At 48.0% G+C, this 12,538-nt stretch overlaps 1 protein-coding gene across 4 annotated transcripts in view; it reads right to left on the reverse strand.

The window, feature by feature from the left end:
- The window catches only part of LOC137415939 (traf2 and NCK-interacting protein kinase-like), a 353,089-nt gene extending 342,751 nt beyond the window's left edge, over positions 1–10,338 (reverse strand). For 2 of the 4 annotated variants that reach the window (XM_078767554.1, XM_078767553.1), the window contains exon 1: positions 9,866–10,338. In XM_078767554.1, the coding sequence (XP_078623680.1) occupies positions 9,866–9,910 (45 nt within the window). In that variant the 5' untranslated portion in view covers positions 9,911–10,338. The remainder of the gene's footprint in view (positions 1–9,865) is intronic. The other 2 variants (XR_013621224.1, XM_078767552.1) reach the window with 2 other exon arrangements.
- Between the last annotated feature and the right edge of the window lie 2,200 nt (positions 10,339–12,538).

Below are 12,538 nucleotides of genomic sequence, written 5' to 3' on the forward strand. Positions count from 1 at the left end.
CGCACGTTGCGTGATGTATGTGACAAAGACGAGCCTTTTGGAGGGATCTTGACGATATGCTGTGGTGATTTCCGTCAACGTGATCGGAGATAAGGGTCGAAATCACGTGTCACAGGTAAGTGATTTAGAACGCTGGAGAGGTGAGCCTTCTGGCTTGCTGGCCCAAATAATCTCCCTGATGATGTCCAGCGTTCGCTTTAGTTCTATTCTCATATCTATTCAAACTGACATTGACCCAATGGGTCATGGGTCGTCTAGGGGTAGCATCATCATCATCATTGGCTGAGGGGTAGCATCATTGGCTGAGGTGTAGCATCATTGGCTGAGGGGTAGCATCATTGGCTGAGGGGTAGCATCATTGGCTGAGGGGTAGCATCATTGGCTGAGGGGTAGCATCATTGGCTGAGGAGTAGCATCATTGGCTGAGGGGTAGCATCATTGGCTGAGGGGTAGCATCATTGGCTGAGGTGTAGCATCATTGGCTGAGGGGTAGCATCATTGGCTGAGGGGTAGCATCATTGACTGAGGGGTAGCATCATTGGCTGAGGGGTAGCATCATTGGCTGAGGTGTAGCATCATTGGCTGAGGGGTAGCATCATTGGCTGAGGTGTAGCATCATTGGCTGAGGGGTCACATCATTGGCTGAGGGGTAGCATCATTGGCTGAGGGGTGGCATCATTGGCTGAGGGGTAGCATCATTGGCTGAGGGGTAGCATCATTGGCTGAGGGGTAGCATCATTGGCTGAGGGGTAGCATCATTGGCTGAGGTGTAGCATCATTGGCTGAGGGGTGACATCATTGGCTGAGGGGCGACATCATTAGCTGAGGGGCGGCATCATTGGCTGAGGGGCAACATCATTGGCTGAGGGGCGGCATCATTGGCTGAGGGGCGGCATCATTGGCTGAGGGGCGACATCATTGGCTGAGGGGCGGCATCATTGGCTGAGGGGCGGCATCATTGGCTGAGGGGCGGCATCATTGGCTGAGGGGCGACATCATTGGCTGAGGGGCGACATCATTGGCTGAGGGGCGACATCATTGGCTGAGGGGCGACATCATTGGCTGAGGGGCGACATCATTGGCTGAGGGCGACATCATTGGCTGAGGGGCGACATCATTGGCTGAGGGGCGACATCATTGGCTGAGGGGCGACATCATTGGCTGAGGGGCGACATCATTGGCTGAGGGGCGACATCATTGGCTGAGGGGCGGCATCATTGGCTGAGGGGCGGCATCATTGGCTGAGGGGCGACATCATTGGCTGAGGGGCGGCATCATTGGCTGAGGGGCGGCATCATTGGCTGAGGGGCGGCATCATTGGCTGAGGGGCGGCATCATTGGCTGAGGGGCGGCATCATTGGATGCGGGGCGGCATCATTGGATGCGGGGCGGCATCATTGGCTGAGGGGCGACATCATTGGCTGAGGGGCGACATCATTGGCTGAGGGGCGACATCATTGGCTGAGGGGCGACATCATTGGCTGAGGGGCGGCATCATTGGCTGAGGGGCGGCATCATTGGCTGAGGGGCGGCATCATTGGCTGAGGGGCGGCATCATTGGCTGAGGGGCGGCATCATTGGCTGAGGGGCGGCATCATTGGTTGAGGGGCGGCATCATTGGATGCGGGGCGGCATCATTGGATGCGGGGCGGCATCATTGGCTGAGGGGCAACATCATTGGCTGAGGGGCGACATCATTGGCTGAGGGGCGACATCATTGGCTGAGGGGCGACATCATTGGCTGAGGGGCGACATCATTGGCTGAGGGGCGACATCATTGGCTGAGGGGCGGCATCATTGGCTGAGGGGCGGCATCATTGGCTGAGGGGCGACATCATTGGCTGAGGGGCGACATCATTGGCTGAGGGGCGACATCATTGGCTGAGGGGCGGCATCATTGGCTGAGGGGCGACATCATTGGCTGAGGGGTGACATCATTGGCTGAGGGGCGACATCATTGGCTGAGGGGCGACATCATTGGCTGAGGGGCGACATCATTGGCTGAGGTGTAGCATCATTGGCTGAGGGGTAGCATCATTGGCTGAGGGGTCACATCATTGGCTGAGGGGTGGCATCATTGGCTGAGGGGTGGCATAATTGGCTGAGGGGTAACATCATTGGCTGAGGGGTCACATCATTGGCTGAGGGGTAGCATCATTGGCTGAGGTGTAGCATCATTGGCTGAGGTGTGGCATCATTGGCTGAGGTGTAGCATCATTGGCTGAGGGGTCACATCATTGGCTGAGGGGTAGCATCATTGGCTGAGGGGTCACATCATTGGCTGTGGGGTGGCATCATTGGCTGAGGGGTCTTCTCCTCACTGCTCATTACTAAAAACTGCTCTTCTATGTGAGGATTGATAAATAAAAGCAATTAGAACCAGTAAATTTAGTTTTATATGGCATTTTGCCTCTCTATTAGAAAGTGTGAGAAAATTATATATCTTCGCCATAGGTTGACCTTTGTCCCCCACTGTAACCATGGTAACCCCTTAATTATATATAGTAACATTGACCCAACGGGTCATGGGTCGTCTAGTATATATATATATCGTTTTTGGCCCTATCACTCAATCGTGAAAAATCACTTATAAAACTAGAAAGGCGCTCGGTAGAGAGCATACCTCCAACAGGCTGAACAGTTAACGTTTTCTATCCACTGATAGTCCGGATCTGGATTCGAACCTCAACGAAAAGTTAATCGGCTTGTTCTTGTCGCTTCCCTAACGCATCCACAAAGTGTTGGAGTTTCGTCTGAATCTGTCCACAACTTTATGAGACATCTTGATATTTATCGTTTTTTGCCCCATCTCTCAATGGTGACGAATCACTTAAGACATTCTCAGATCCAGATCCGAATCTTCACCAAATTCTAATGATTTTGTCCTTGTCACATACACACCCTCTCCACCAATGTTTGTCCAAATCCGTCCACAACCTTTTGAGATATTCTGTTCACAGACAAACAAACAAACAGACAGACAGAGGTGAAAACATAACCGCCATCCATCCACCTTCGGAGGCGGAGGTAATTAAAAAATTATTGTATCCGACTACATACCAAGATGTTCAGCAAAATCGAAGCAATTCGTCCATGTTACACACCGAACCTGTCCATCAAGTTGTATTTCTTTGCTCCGCTTATTAGCTGGTGAGGACATTCTTTTACTCTTACTTTGTTCTGAGAGCGACTCGACACGCCTGCCTGTGCACGAAGGATTTGCGACGTGGCTATTGTTTTCAGGTGAATAAAAAAATAATTGCAGTATGACCTGACTCAAATGAAACACACCCGGTTTCAGAAGGAATGCAATTATCATTCGCACTTTGAAGATGCGGTCGCGCATCAAGCTCCTGATCGTGTACCGGATTTGAATGTGGAAACGAGCACGCACAGCGGCCATCAGGGTGACAGCACAGCGTGGATCTCTTATGGTATTATGACTGCTGTGCTATTTTTATCGATTTAATTTGAGGTCTCTGCCTGAGGGTCCCGCCTAAGATGTGTCCCTCGACGTCTACGCTTTTGAAGCAAGCCCAAAAGCCAAAGAGCTTTTTCTGAACTGGGTCCTAAAAGAACATCATCTGGTCGTGGTGGTAACAGCCATGGATAAGTGGTGCCACCTTTTTGATGATGGTCAATCTCATAACTACAATCATTCTTCTATTTTGTCCCATTTTATCAGTTATTTTGGAGACAGGATATATTAGCCACAGCTTGATCACATCTGAGCCGATTTGGCATGTAGTCCGGTGCAGTGCTGATGGAGCAAGTGTGGAGCACGTGCACATTAAGCCTGCCATCTCATCTGCAACCAACTAAGCATTAAATATCCCATGATCATGTTTTTGCAGGGGTGGGTGATTGTGCAGGCGAGGCTGAATTGCCGATTCCCTTCATTGATTGAGCACAATATTGTCCCAACATGACCATGGTCAGCCCTAGATCAAATGACGCCCCAGACAAGGGGTGCCTTTAGCGCCCCCTTTCTTTTTGTTCAACTTTTGAATACCTTAGGGGAGAGGGTAGTGAGGGCAGGCAGTGTGGAGCACGGGCTGTGGTGAGGGGTGGGAAGGGCAGGCAGTGGTGAGGGGGTAGCAAGGACAGGCAGTGGTGAGAGAGTAGAAAGGGCAGGCAGTGGTGAGAGTAGCAAGGACAGGCAGTGTGGAGCATGGGCAGTGGTGAAGGGGTGGCAATGGCAGGCTGTGTGGAGGGCGGGCAGTTGCAAGGGCAGGCAGTGGTGAGGGGTAGTGAGTGCAGGCAGTAGTGAGAGAGGAGCAAGGGCAGGCAGTGGTGAGAGAGGAACAAGGGCAGGCAGTGGTGAGAGAGAAACAAGGGCAGGCAGTGGTGAGGGATTAGCAAGGGCAGGCAGTGGTGAGGGATTAGCAAGGGCAGGCAGTGGTGATGGATTAGCAAGGGCAGGCAGTGGTGAGGGATTAGCAAGGGCAGGCAGTGGTGAGGGATTAGCAAGGGCAGGCAGTGTTGAGGGATTAGCAAGGGCAGGCAGTGGTGATGGATTTGCAAGGGCAGGCAGTGGTGAGGGATTAGCAAGGGCAGGCAGTGGTGAGGGATTAGCAAAGGCAGGCAGTGGTGAGGGATTAGCAAGGGCAGGCAGTGGTGAGTGATTAGCAAGAGCAGGCAGTGGTGAGGGATTCGCAAGGGCAGGCAGTGGTGAGGGATTAGCAAGGGCAGGCAGTGGTGAGGGATTAGCAAGGGCAGGCAGTGGTGAGGGATTAGCAAGGGCAGGCAGTAGTGAGTGTGCAGTGAGTGCAGAAGATGGTGATGGTGCAACAATAGAGATAGGTGGGAATGAGGCCATAGAGACAGTTTTTGTTGGTGATTAAACTATTGAATATGTACTGGAGATGCTTCATTCTACAGGAAGGATCGTAGACAAAGAGTTCTGCGCAGTTTTTATGGAGCAGGAGTTAGGAACATCGAAGGAAGGTTAAATGACCGCATCGGGTCATGGTAGGAAGACGTTGGTTGTCAAACACCAAGGAGCAAATAATGTCGGGAAAGTTTCCTGGGAGGATTTGAAAAATAGATTCAGGATATTGGGAAAGCAACTGAAAGCAAAGGGATGTGAGATAATTGCCTCCACCGCCAAAGGGGGATGGAGGTTATGTTTTCACCCCGTCCGCCTGTCCAGTTTGTCTGTTTGTTTGGAAACAAGATATCTCAAAAAGTTATTGACGGATTTGGACGAAACTTGGTGGACAGGTTGGGTATGTGACAAGAAAGAGTTTATTCAATTTTGGTGAAGATTGGTATCCGGATCCAGATCAGAGAATTTCTTTCAGTGATTCCTTACCACTGAGTAATGGAGCTAAACCGATATATAGCATGATATTTCAAAAAGTTATCGACGGATTCGGATGAAACTTGGTGGACAAGTTGGGTGTGTGACAAGGACGATCCCATTCAATATTGGTGAAGATCCGAATACAGATCCAGATACTGAAATTTTTTTTAAATTACAAGTGATTCTTCGCTATTGAGTGAGTGGGCCAAAGACGATAGATATATTGCATGATATTTCAAAAAGTTGTGGATGACATGACAAAACTAGGTGGACGAGTTGGTGAGGCGACAAGAACAAGCCGATTGGATGGTGGTGGAGGTCTGAATCAAGATCCGACCTACCAGTGGGATACACAACATAAACTGTTCAGTCTGGTGGAGGTATGCGCTCTACCGGGTGCCATTCGAGTTATTTTTGGTATTCTGCCAAGATTAGGAAATGGAATATCATTTATGAGCAGAGCTATAGATGTCAACCTATGGCTGGAGGAATGGTGAAGGGGGTACGGTTTTACATTTTGGAAACAGTGGGAACCATTTTTGGGGAGAATGGAGTGTTTCCAGGATGAAGGAGACAGGACTTTCAACATTAGAAAGAAGGCAATTGTGAGTGGGTATGATAGAGATGTTTAAAATAATGAAAGGTGGAGAGAAAATAAGTGCAGAAGAGTTTTTAAGCAAAATGGACAGTGATCGAGCCAGGGGCCATGCTTTGCCTGAGAGTAAGAGTGGGCTATAAATGGGTCATTTTTTGTTTTGCTTAGGTGACAGTTTTTTTGTATTCCATTTGACCTATCTCAACATGAAATGACAAAATTTTCGGCCTAAAGTCCAAGAAAACAGTGTGCAGGGCAAAAATACAAAATGGCCGCCGTTTTCCCTGAAAAAATCACATTTTTAGCCATAACTTTGTCATTTATGGGTCTTTTTACTTGGTTGTGGTGTCTAACCCTATGTTTATGGGGTCAGGCAATCTATTTATGCAATTAGAAGTAGTGTCAAACCTTCAGATGTTGAGTTAAGACATATTTTTGCTGTATGTTTTGAGTTAAGACATATTTTTGATGTTTTCGATGTTGAGTAATCATATTTTTATTAAGACATAAGTTATATTGTCTATTTTTATTTCAGGTTTTGTTCAACAGAATTCCAACAGAATGGAATGGATACTTTTTTCTTGGACCCCAGGCCGAAAATTTTGTCATTTCATGTTGAGATAGGTCAAATGGAATACAAAAAAACTGTCACCTAAGAAGAATAACAATAAAAGTATTTTTGACCCCCATATAGCCCACTCTTACCGAGAGTAACGAAGATGGGAGTTAAGACGGTAGTAAGGTAGGGGTCTTTCACCCAGAAAGTAGTTAATGCATGGAATGGTCTGTCTGGAAAGGTAGTGGCAGTAGAAACAGTAGAAAGGTTTAAATTTGGAATCAGATAGGTACCTATACTGGGATATTGGCAGGACTGGCAGGTAGCTTGAGTAAGGATGGTTGATACCTGTGCTGATTGTGATCTTAGTGTGTGCTCGGTGTTATTCGGGTCATCTTTTCTCATCTCCACTCCTCTCCCAATCCCCCTCATGAGATCAAAACATTCGTTTAAGAGATTTATTTAATCTGGTGCTGGTGTAGCGCAGACATGATGGACCGAATGGCCTCCTCCCGCATCAAATCTCCTTGTTTTCGCTTTGTGGCAGGAGCAACACAAGCCCGGTGTCCCAGATGGTTGCCTGGGTCGCCTGCTCCTAAAACTGAACATGATCCTGAAAGGAAGAAGCCATTGTGCATTGTTACACCAAGCAGATTTCCTCGTTCCTGCCCAAATCTAGAGGTTCATTGTATCAGCAATATTGCTGTACCTCGCGAGTGATGCAACCAGAGGACCATATTCATGAACAAATCCCAATCAGTGAAGCATTTCTAGGATAGATACGGAGATTTCATGGTGCACAGCTCTGCCTTCGCAGGCCTAAAGAGACAACCATGCATGATAAAATTCCAAAACGACTGGTTTCTGCATTATTATTTCGTACAATCGTGATGACAGTTCAATTGATGATAGACTATCATTTTGAGATGAATAATGAGGCTGACAATCCAAAAAATACCAATAACGCACCAGTTTTAAACGAGGAAGAGCTCTCTTTGGTGGAGTCTGAGGATCAATTTAACTAGATATATCACATTCATGCCACAATAGTTTGAGCGACCGCTCTGAGTCTGGGGGGTCGTGCGGTGGTTCAAACCCCATCGCAGTCATACCAAATGCATTTTAAAATGCTGCGTGCTGCTTCCTTGCTTGACGTTAAGCATTTAAGAGGCTAGAGCACAAACAAACATCGCTGGGAAGGCAAATGTGGGAAAAGTACATGCCCAGAACAGGAATCGAACCCAGATCCTCTGGAAAACCGTACGTTTTTCCCACATATATCAATATAATTATTTATAATCCTGTTCATTAATCTAATTGCTTCACTACGCCCCCTTTATTGTTCATAATAGAGGACATGGATTTGTCCCCCCCCACCCCCATTGGAGGAGGACCATCTCGTGTTCAGGCCGTTGGTGCTCCTATGGTTGGCAGTGAGTGCCCCGGAAGCATTGATGGAAAGAGACTGTTCTGAAAACGCTGGACTGTTCTGAAGTGGCCAACAATGAATCCAGATCTAAATCCCATTGAACACCTGTGGGGAGATCTGAAAACAGCAGTTGGGAGAAGAATGAATGAATGAATGATCGTTTTAAGGCCATTTCCCCCGCTAGGGCGGGGGTTAGCCTTGCAGGCCCCATGACAATCATGGTTCCCTGTTTGACGCAATGTTTTTATGGCCGGATGCCCTTCCTGACGCCAACCCTTAGTCGCCCCTTACAATGCGCAGGGATACGGTGTACCTATTCTAAACCAGGGTACACACCGGGATCATTCATCCCAGCAAGCTGGTACTCAATTTGCCGACCTCAGACGGATGACAGGCTGAGTCAACCCCCCTGGCGTTAATTCAGCGATCAATCAGGATTCGAACCCAGGATCCTACGATCCCAAGCTGGCACCCTAACCGCTAAGCCAACACCAGGCTCTGGGACAACCAGACACCAGGAGAAGGCTCCCTTCAAATCTGGGAGAACTGGAGCAGTTTGCACAAGAAGAGTGGCCAAACTGCCAGTGGAGAGGTGGAGGAAGCTCATTCATGGCTATAGGAAGCACTTGACTGCAGTTATTTGTCCAAAATCTGTGCTACCAAATATTAAGTCCAGGGTGTCAATAATTTTGTCAATGCCATTTCTTTTTATTTTCTGATTTAAAAGGATATATTAAGTTCTGAATCAAAAACAAAGGTTCTGTAATATTAACAGTGAAATAAAGAATTGTGGAGACCAAATGCTTTTGTCAATTTCAACTTATTTTTATTGAAAATTGTGAGTTATTTGAAAAAAGTGCAAGGGTGCCAATATTTTTGGCCACGATAATATATATATATATATATGGTGGTTGAGCAAAGCGATCACTTTGGGATACTTGGCAGGAAAGTCAAGCCAATCAGGTGGAGCAAAGCTAAGAAGGGTGTTTACCAAGCACGGATTGGCTTTTAGCCCATTATATAATATCCTGAAAGGCAACCCTAAAACATGACGCACCAGTGCTGGTTGTAAACATAAATTACTCATAAAAAAAAGCACAGCCCATTAAGGCAAGAACCATTCTTTACCCAGAAGTGTGCAGCCCATTGGTATTTGATTTTGCAACGACACAAACATATATATATATATATATATATATATATATATATATATATATATATATATATATATATATATATATATATATATATATATATATATATATATATATATATTGGACTAAGATGTTGGATTCAAACCCAGGATCCCAGCATCATGACCCCTGGCTTGCACAGACACTTGCAATTTCCTGGTCCAGCTGGTGCCACCGTGGCTCAGGTGCAAGATTTCAAATCAGAGGAACGAACCAAAATCCGAACCGGTGAACCCTGCACGGAATATTCTGCTGAAAATAGAGGAAAGCACAAACAGGGGAAGATTTCTGGAAAAAAAACAATTGGAGGGACGCGCTCGCCGGGTCGCTCAATGGAAGCATTTCAGCATGAAAAATGATCCCAATGGAAGGACATCCGACGAGATTCCACATGGAAATGAAGAGCAGGAAAAGCAGGAAAAATATTAATCCAAAAGAGCGATTTATAAAATAAATAATTCGTGGCTTCGTTTGTTGTTGTTGTTCTTCTTCTTCTTCCTCGTCCTGCCCACCCTCACGATCAATTCTTCCGTCTTCACCTCCGAAATGACATCATTAAAGCTTCTCGTCGCCGCACTTCATTGAAGAGTCGATCACGTTGCCCGTCTCAAAGGAAGAGTCGAGCTTCGCGGGGATCCATCGTTTTTCGCATCGTTCCTTATCAACAACGTGTCAACGTCACCGCTCGAATATCAATGCCGAACGTCGCCGTCGCCGTCAACATCGGTGACCTCTGCCCATTCATTCACAATCATTCGCGTCGCGATGGAGAGCGCTCCGGTCCCACCTTGTAAGCGGCGAAATCCATGCGTCTCGGAGACTCCTTCGACATGGCTGGCGGTGGTGGCGACGGAGGAGGGACCGAGGGCGAGGAGGTGGTGGTAGCGGGTGGTACCAGTACGTGATACTCAGGAGCGAACGCGCAATGCGATGCGATGCGATTTAAAGAGGGACGGATGTTGAACGTGATCCATACCCTCTCTCTCTCTCCCTTAGCTCCGCCTTAAGGAGGACGGACGAAAAAAAGCCCGATGGCCCATGGCGTGGGTCCACCTGGCGGCTTCGTTTCGCACGGCGAACAGGAAAGCAACTCCTGCACAAGATGCTCGAAGGTCACAAATCAAAGGATGAATCCACGACGACCATCGACATCATGGCGTGAGGTAACGGACCCGTTTCAATGGCGCTCCCGTCTGCAGCACCACTTCGATCGTCGACGTTGCCACACCAGATGACCATAGACCGGACCGTGTTGCTTTGTGTCTATGTACCGAGTACCGACTACCACCTGTACGTGCAGCGTCTCGCGTCACACACGTACACGACGTCTATCCAGCGCGCTTGGAGCAGTTCCAGTCAGATTGTCTGAAAAATGGCGCCAAAATGAAACCCGTCCTTTTTTTTTTTTTATACAGCACATCAATCATAGGTCATCAGGTCACTAATATTAATAATATTTATCTTACAAATTGAGGAAATTTATGACAAAACATCAACCGTTCAGGTTCAGGCATTTAGACCTGTTTGTTCCCTGAGGTAAAATTCCAGTTCATTTAAATTTTTTACGCAAGGGTTAAATCTTCCCGACGGAGCGGCCCAGGCTCCGGGAGACATCCTTAAGAAGCGTGGGTGTTTTTCATGCTGGGCGTTGTATAACAAGCCCGCCCGCCCACGTGTCGGACCAAGAAGCCACGATGTTCTACCCGTCGTCGTCGTCGTTTCCCTCCTCTCCATCACCATTATGGCCGCGACGCTGTGCATCCTCGGACTATGTATGCCTATGGGATTTCTGACTGTCGTGTGTACTTTATAGTTATCTGCAGTGTATCTTGCTTTCTCCTCATATTCTGTTACCTGCAAACCATGGCTTACCGACATGCGGTATTCATGCGTACACAGCGATAGGGGATTGATTACAGACGGCTCAAATTATTTTATTATTACATGTACGTCATTATTTAATTCAAATATCACCAATAAAAAAATAATTTATTTAATAAAAAGTATAATGAATTAATTAATTACATCACGACCCCGACTACTCGTATTGCTTTGTAATTTTCTTCAGGCATCAATGTGCCGGTAATAGCTCGCCAACTCTTCGTCAAGGACTCCCTGGGATCTTTAAGTTTAACATCCAACAACTGATCCTGGTACAAGGGAGGCCAAGTTTAACGTCCATCCGAGGGACGGCACACGCGATGATGCCTGCGAGACACCAGGAGGGCAGTTTGTAGCTAATTCGGGATTCAAACCCGGGGCGAGATTGCTTAGAGGTGAGTGTGCACACCTGTAGTCTAGGCTATCCTGCCAAGTCATAATGATGTGAATAAATACCTGAATACGTACTTATCAACTGACGAACACCTTCTAATTAATTAATGTTTCACAAAATGAGCACAACACCCAGCCTCGGAATTTTAGTTTTATAGCTTGGGGGAATTTTATAGCTTGGGGCTTGGGGGAATTTTAGTTTTATAGTTGTTGTGGCGGTTTATTTCTTACGAGTATAAAGCCCGTCAAAAAGGTTTGGGGTCCATTGGGTCTTCGGGGTCCTTTGGGTCCTCAGAGTCTTTCATGTCTTTTAACTGGTGGACACACAGTCATGTTCAAAGACTGCCCCTTAAACCCCCCACCCCACTCAAATCCCTCCCTCCCCACTCAAATCCCTCCCCCCTCCACTCAAATCCCTCCCCTCCCACTCAAATCCCTCCCCCCCCCCCACTCAAATCCCTCCCCCCACACTCAAATCCCTCCCCCCACAATCAAATCCCTCCCCTCCCCCACTCAAATCCCTCCCCCCCCCACTCAAATCCCCCCCCCCCCCACTCAAATCCCCCCCCCCCCCCGCACTCAAATCCCCCCCCCCCCCACACACACTCATAACCCTCCACCCCCACTCAAATCCCTCCTAAAGCACAACTCAAAGCCTTTAAAACCTAGCCTTGTGAAGGGGGAGAGACACACACACACACACACACACACACACACACACACACACACACACACACACACACACACACACACACTGTTTTATATGGTACTTACTCACGTCACATGTTCTTGTCACAGCCCCCGATCAACCAACCAAGCATGAGGGGTTTGGCCTGAGAGGGCGGAGAGAGAACGATCGAGGAGGTTCGTGAAAGTTCCATGGGCGTGGTTATATAACCCGCCGTGCGGAGCCCCCACCTCCATCCTGTTGAGGAGGAGTTGAGGAGAAGCTGAGAGGTTTTTGAGGGAGGTGCGCTGGACCAGAGGCAGATTCTGTGGAGTATTAAGGGAGCGTCGGAGACGCAGGAGGCGGAGGATGAGTGAGAAAGCTGCCAGTGTGAAACCGAATACGTGGAGCTGCCCGCTCCTCGCTGCCAGCCCGGAGCGGAGCTGTGTGCCGGGTTTCACCTCGACCCCAAAAGCGTGGACCGAAGCGCGAGCTTGGAGCCGGACCTCGACGCCTACC

This window comes from Myxine glutinosa, chromosome 13 (assembly GCF_964187855.1).
Source record: "Myxine glutinosa chromosome 13, kmMyxGlut1.1, whole genome shotgun sequence".
NCBI lineage: Eukaryota > Metazoa > Chordata > Myxini > Myxiniformes > Myxinidae > Myxine > Myxine glutinosa.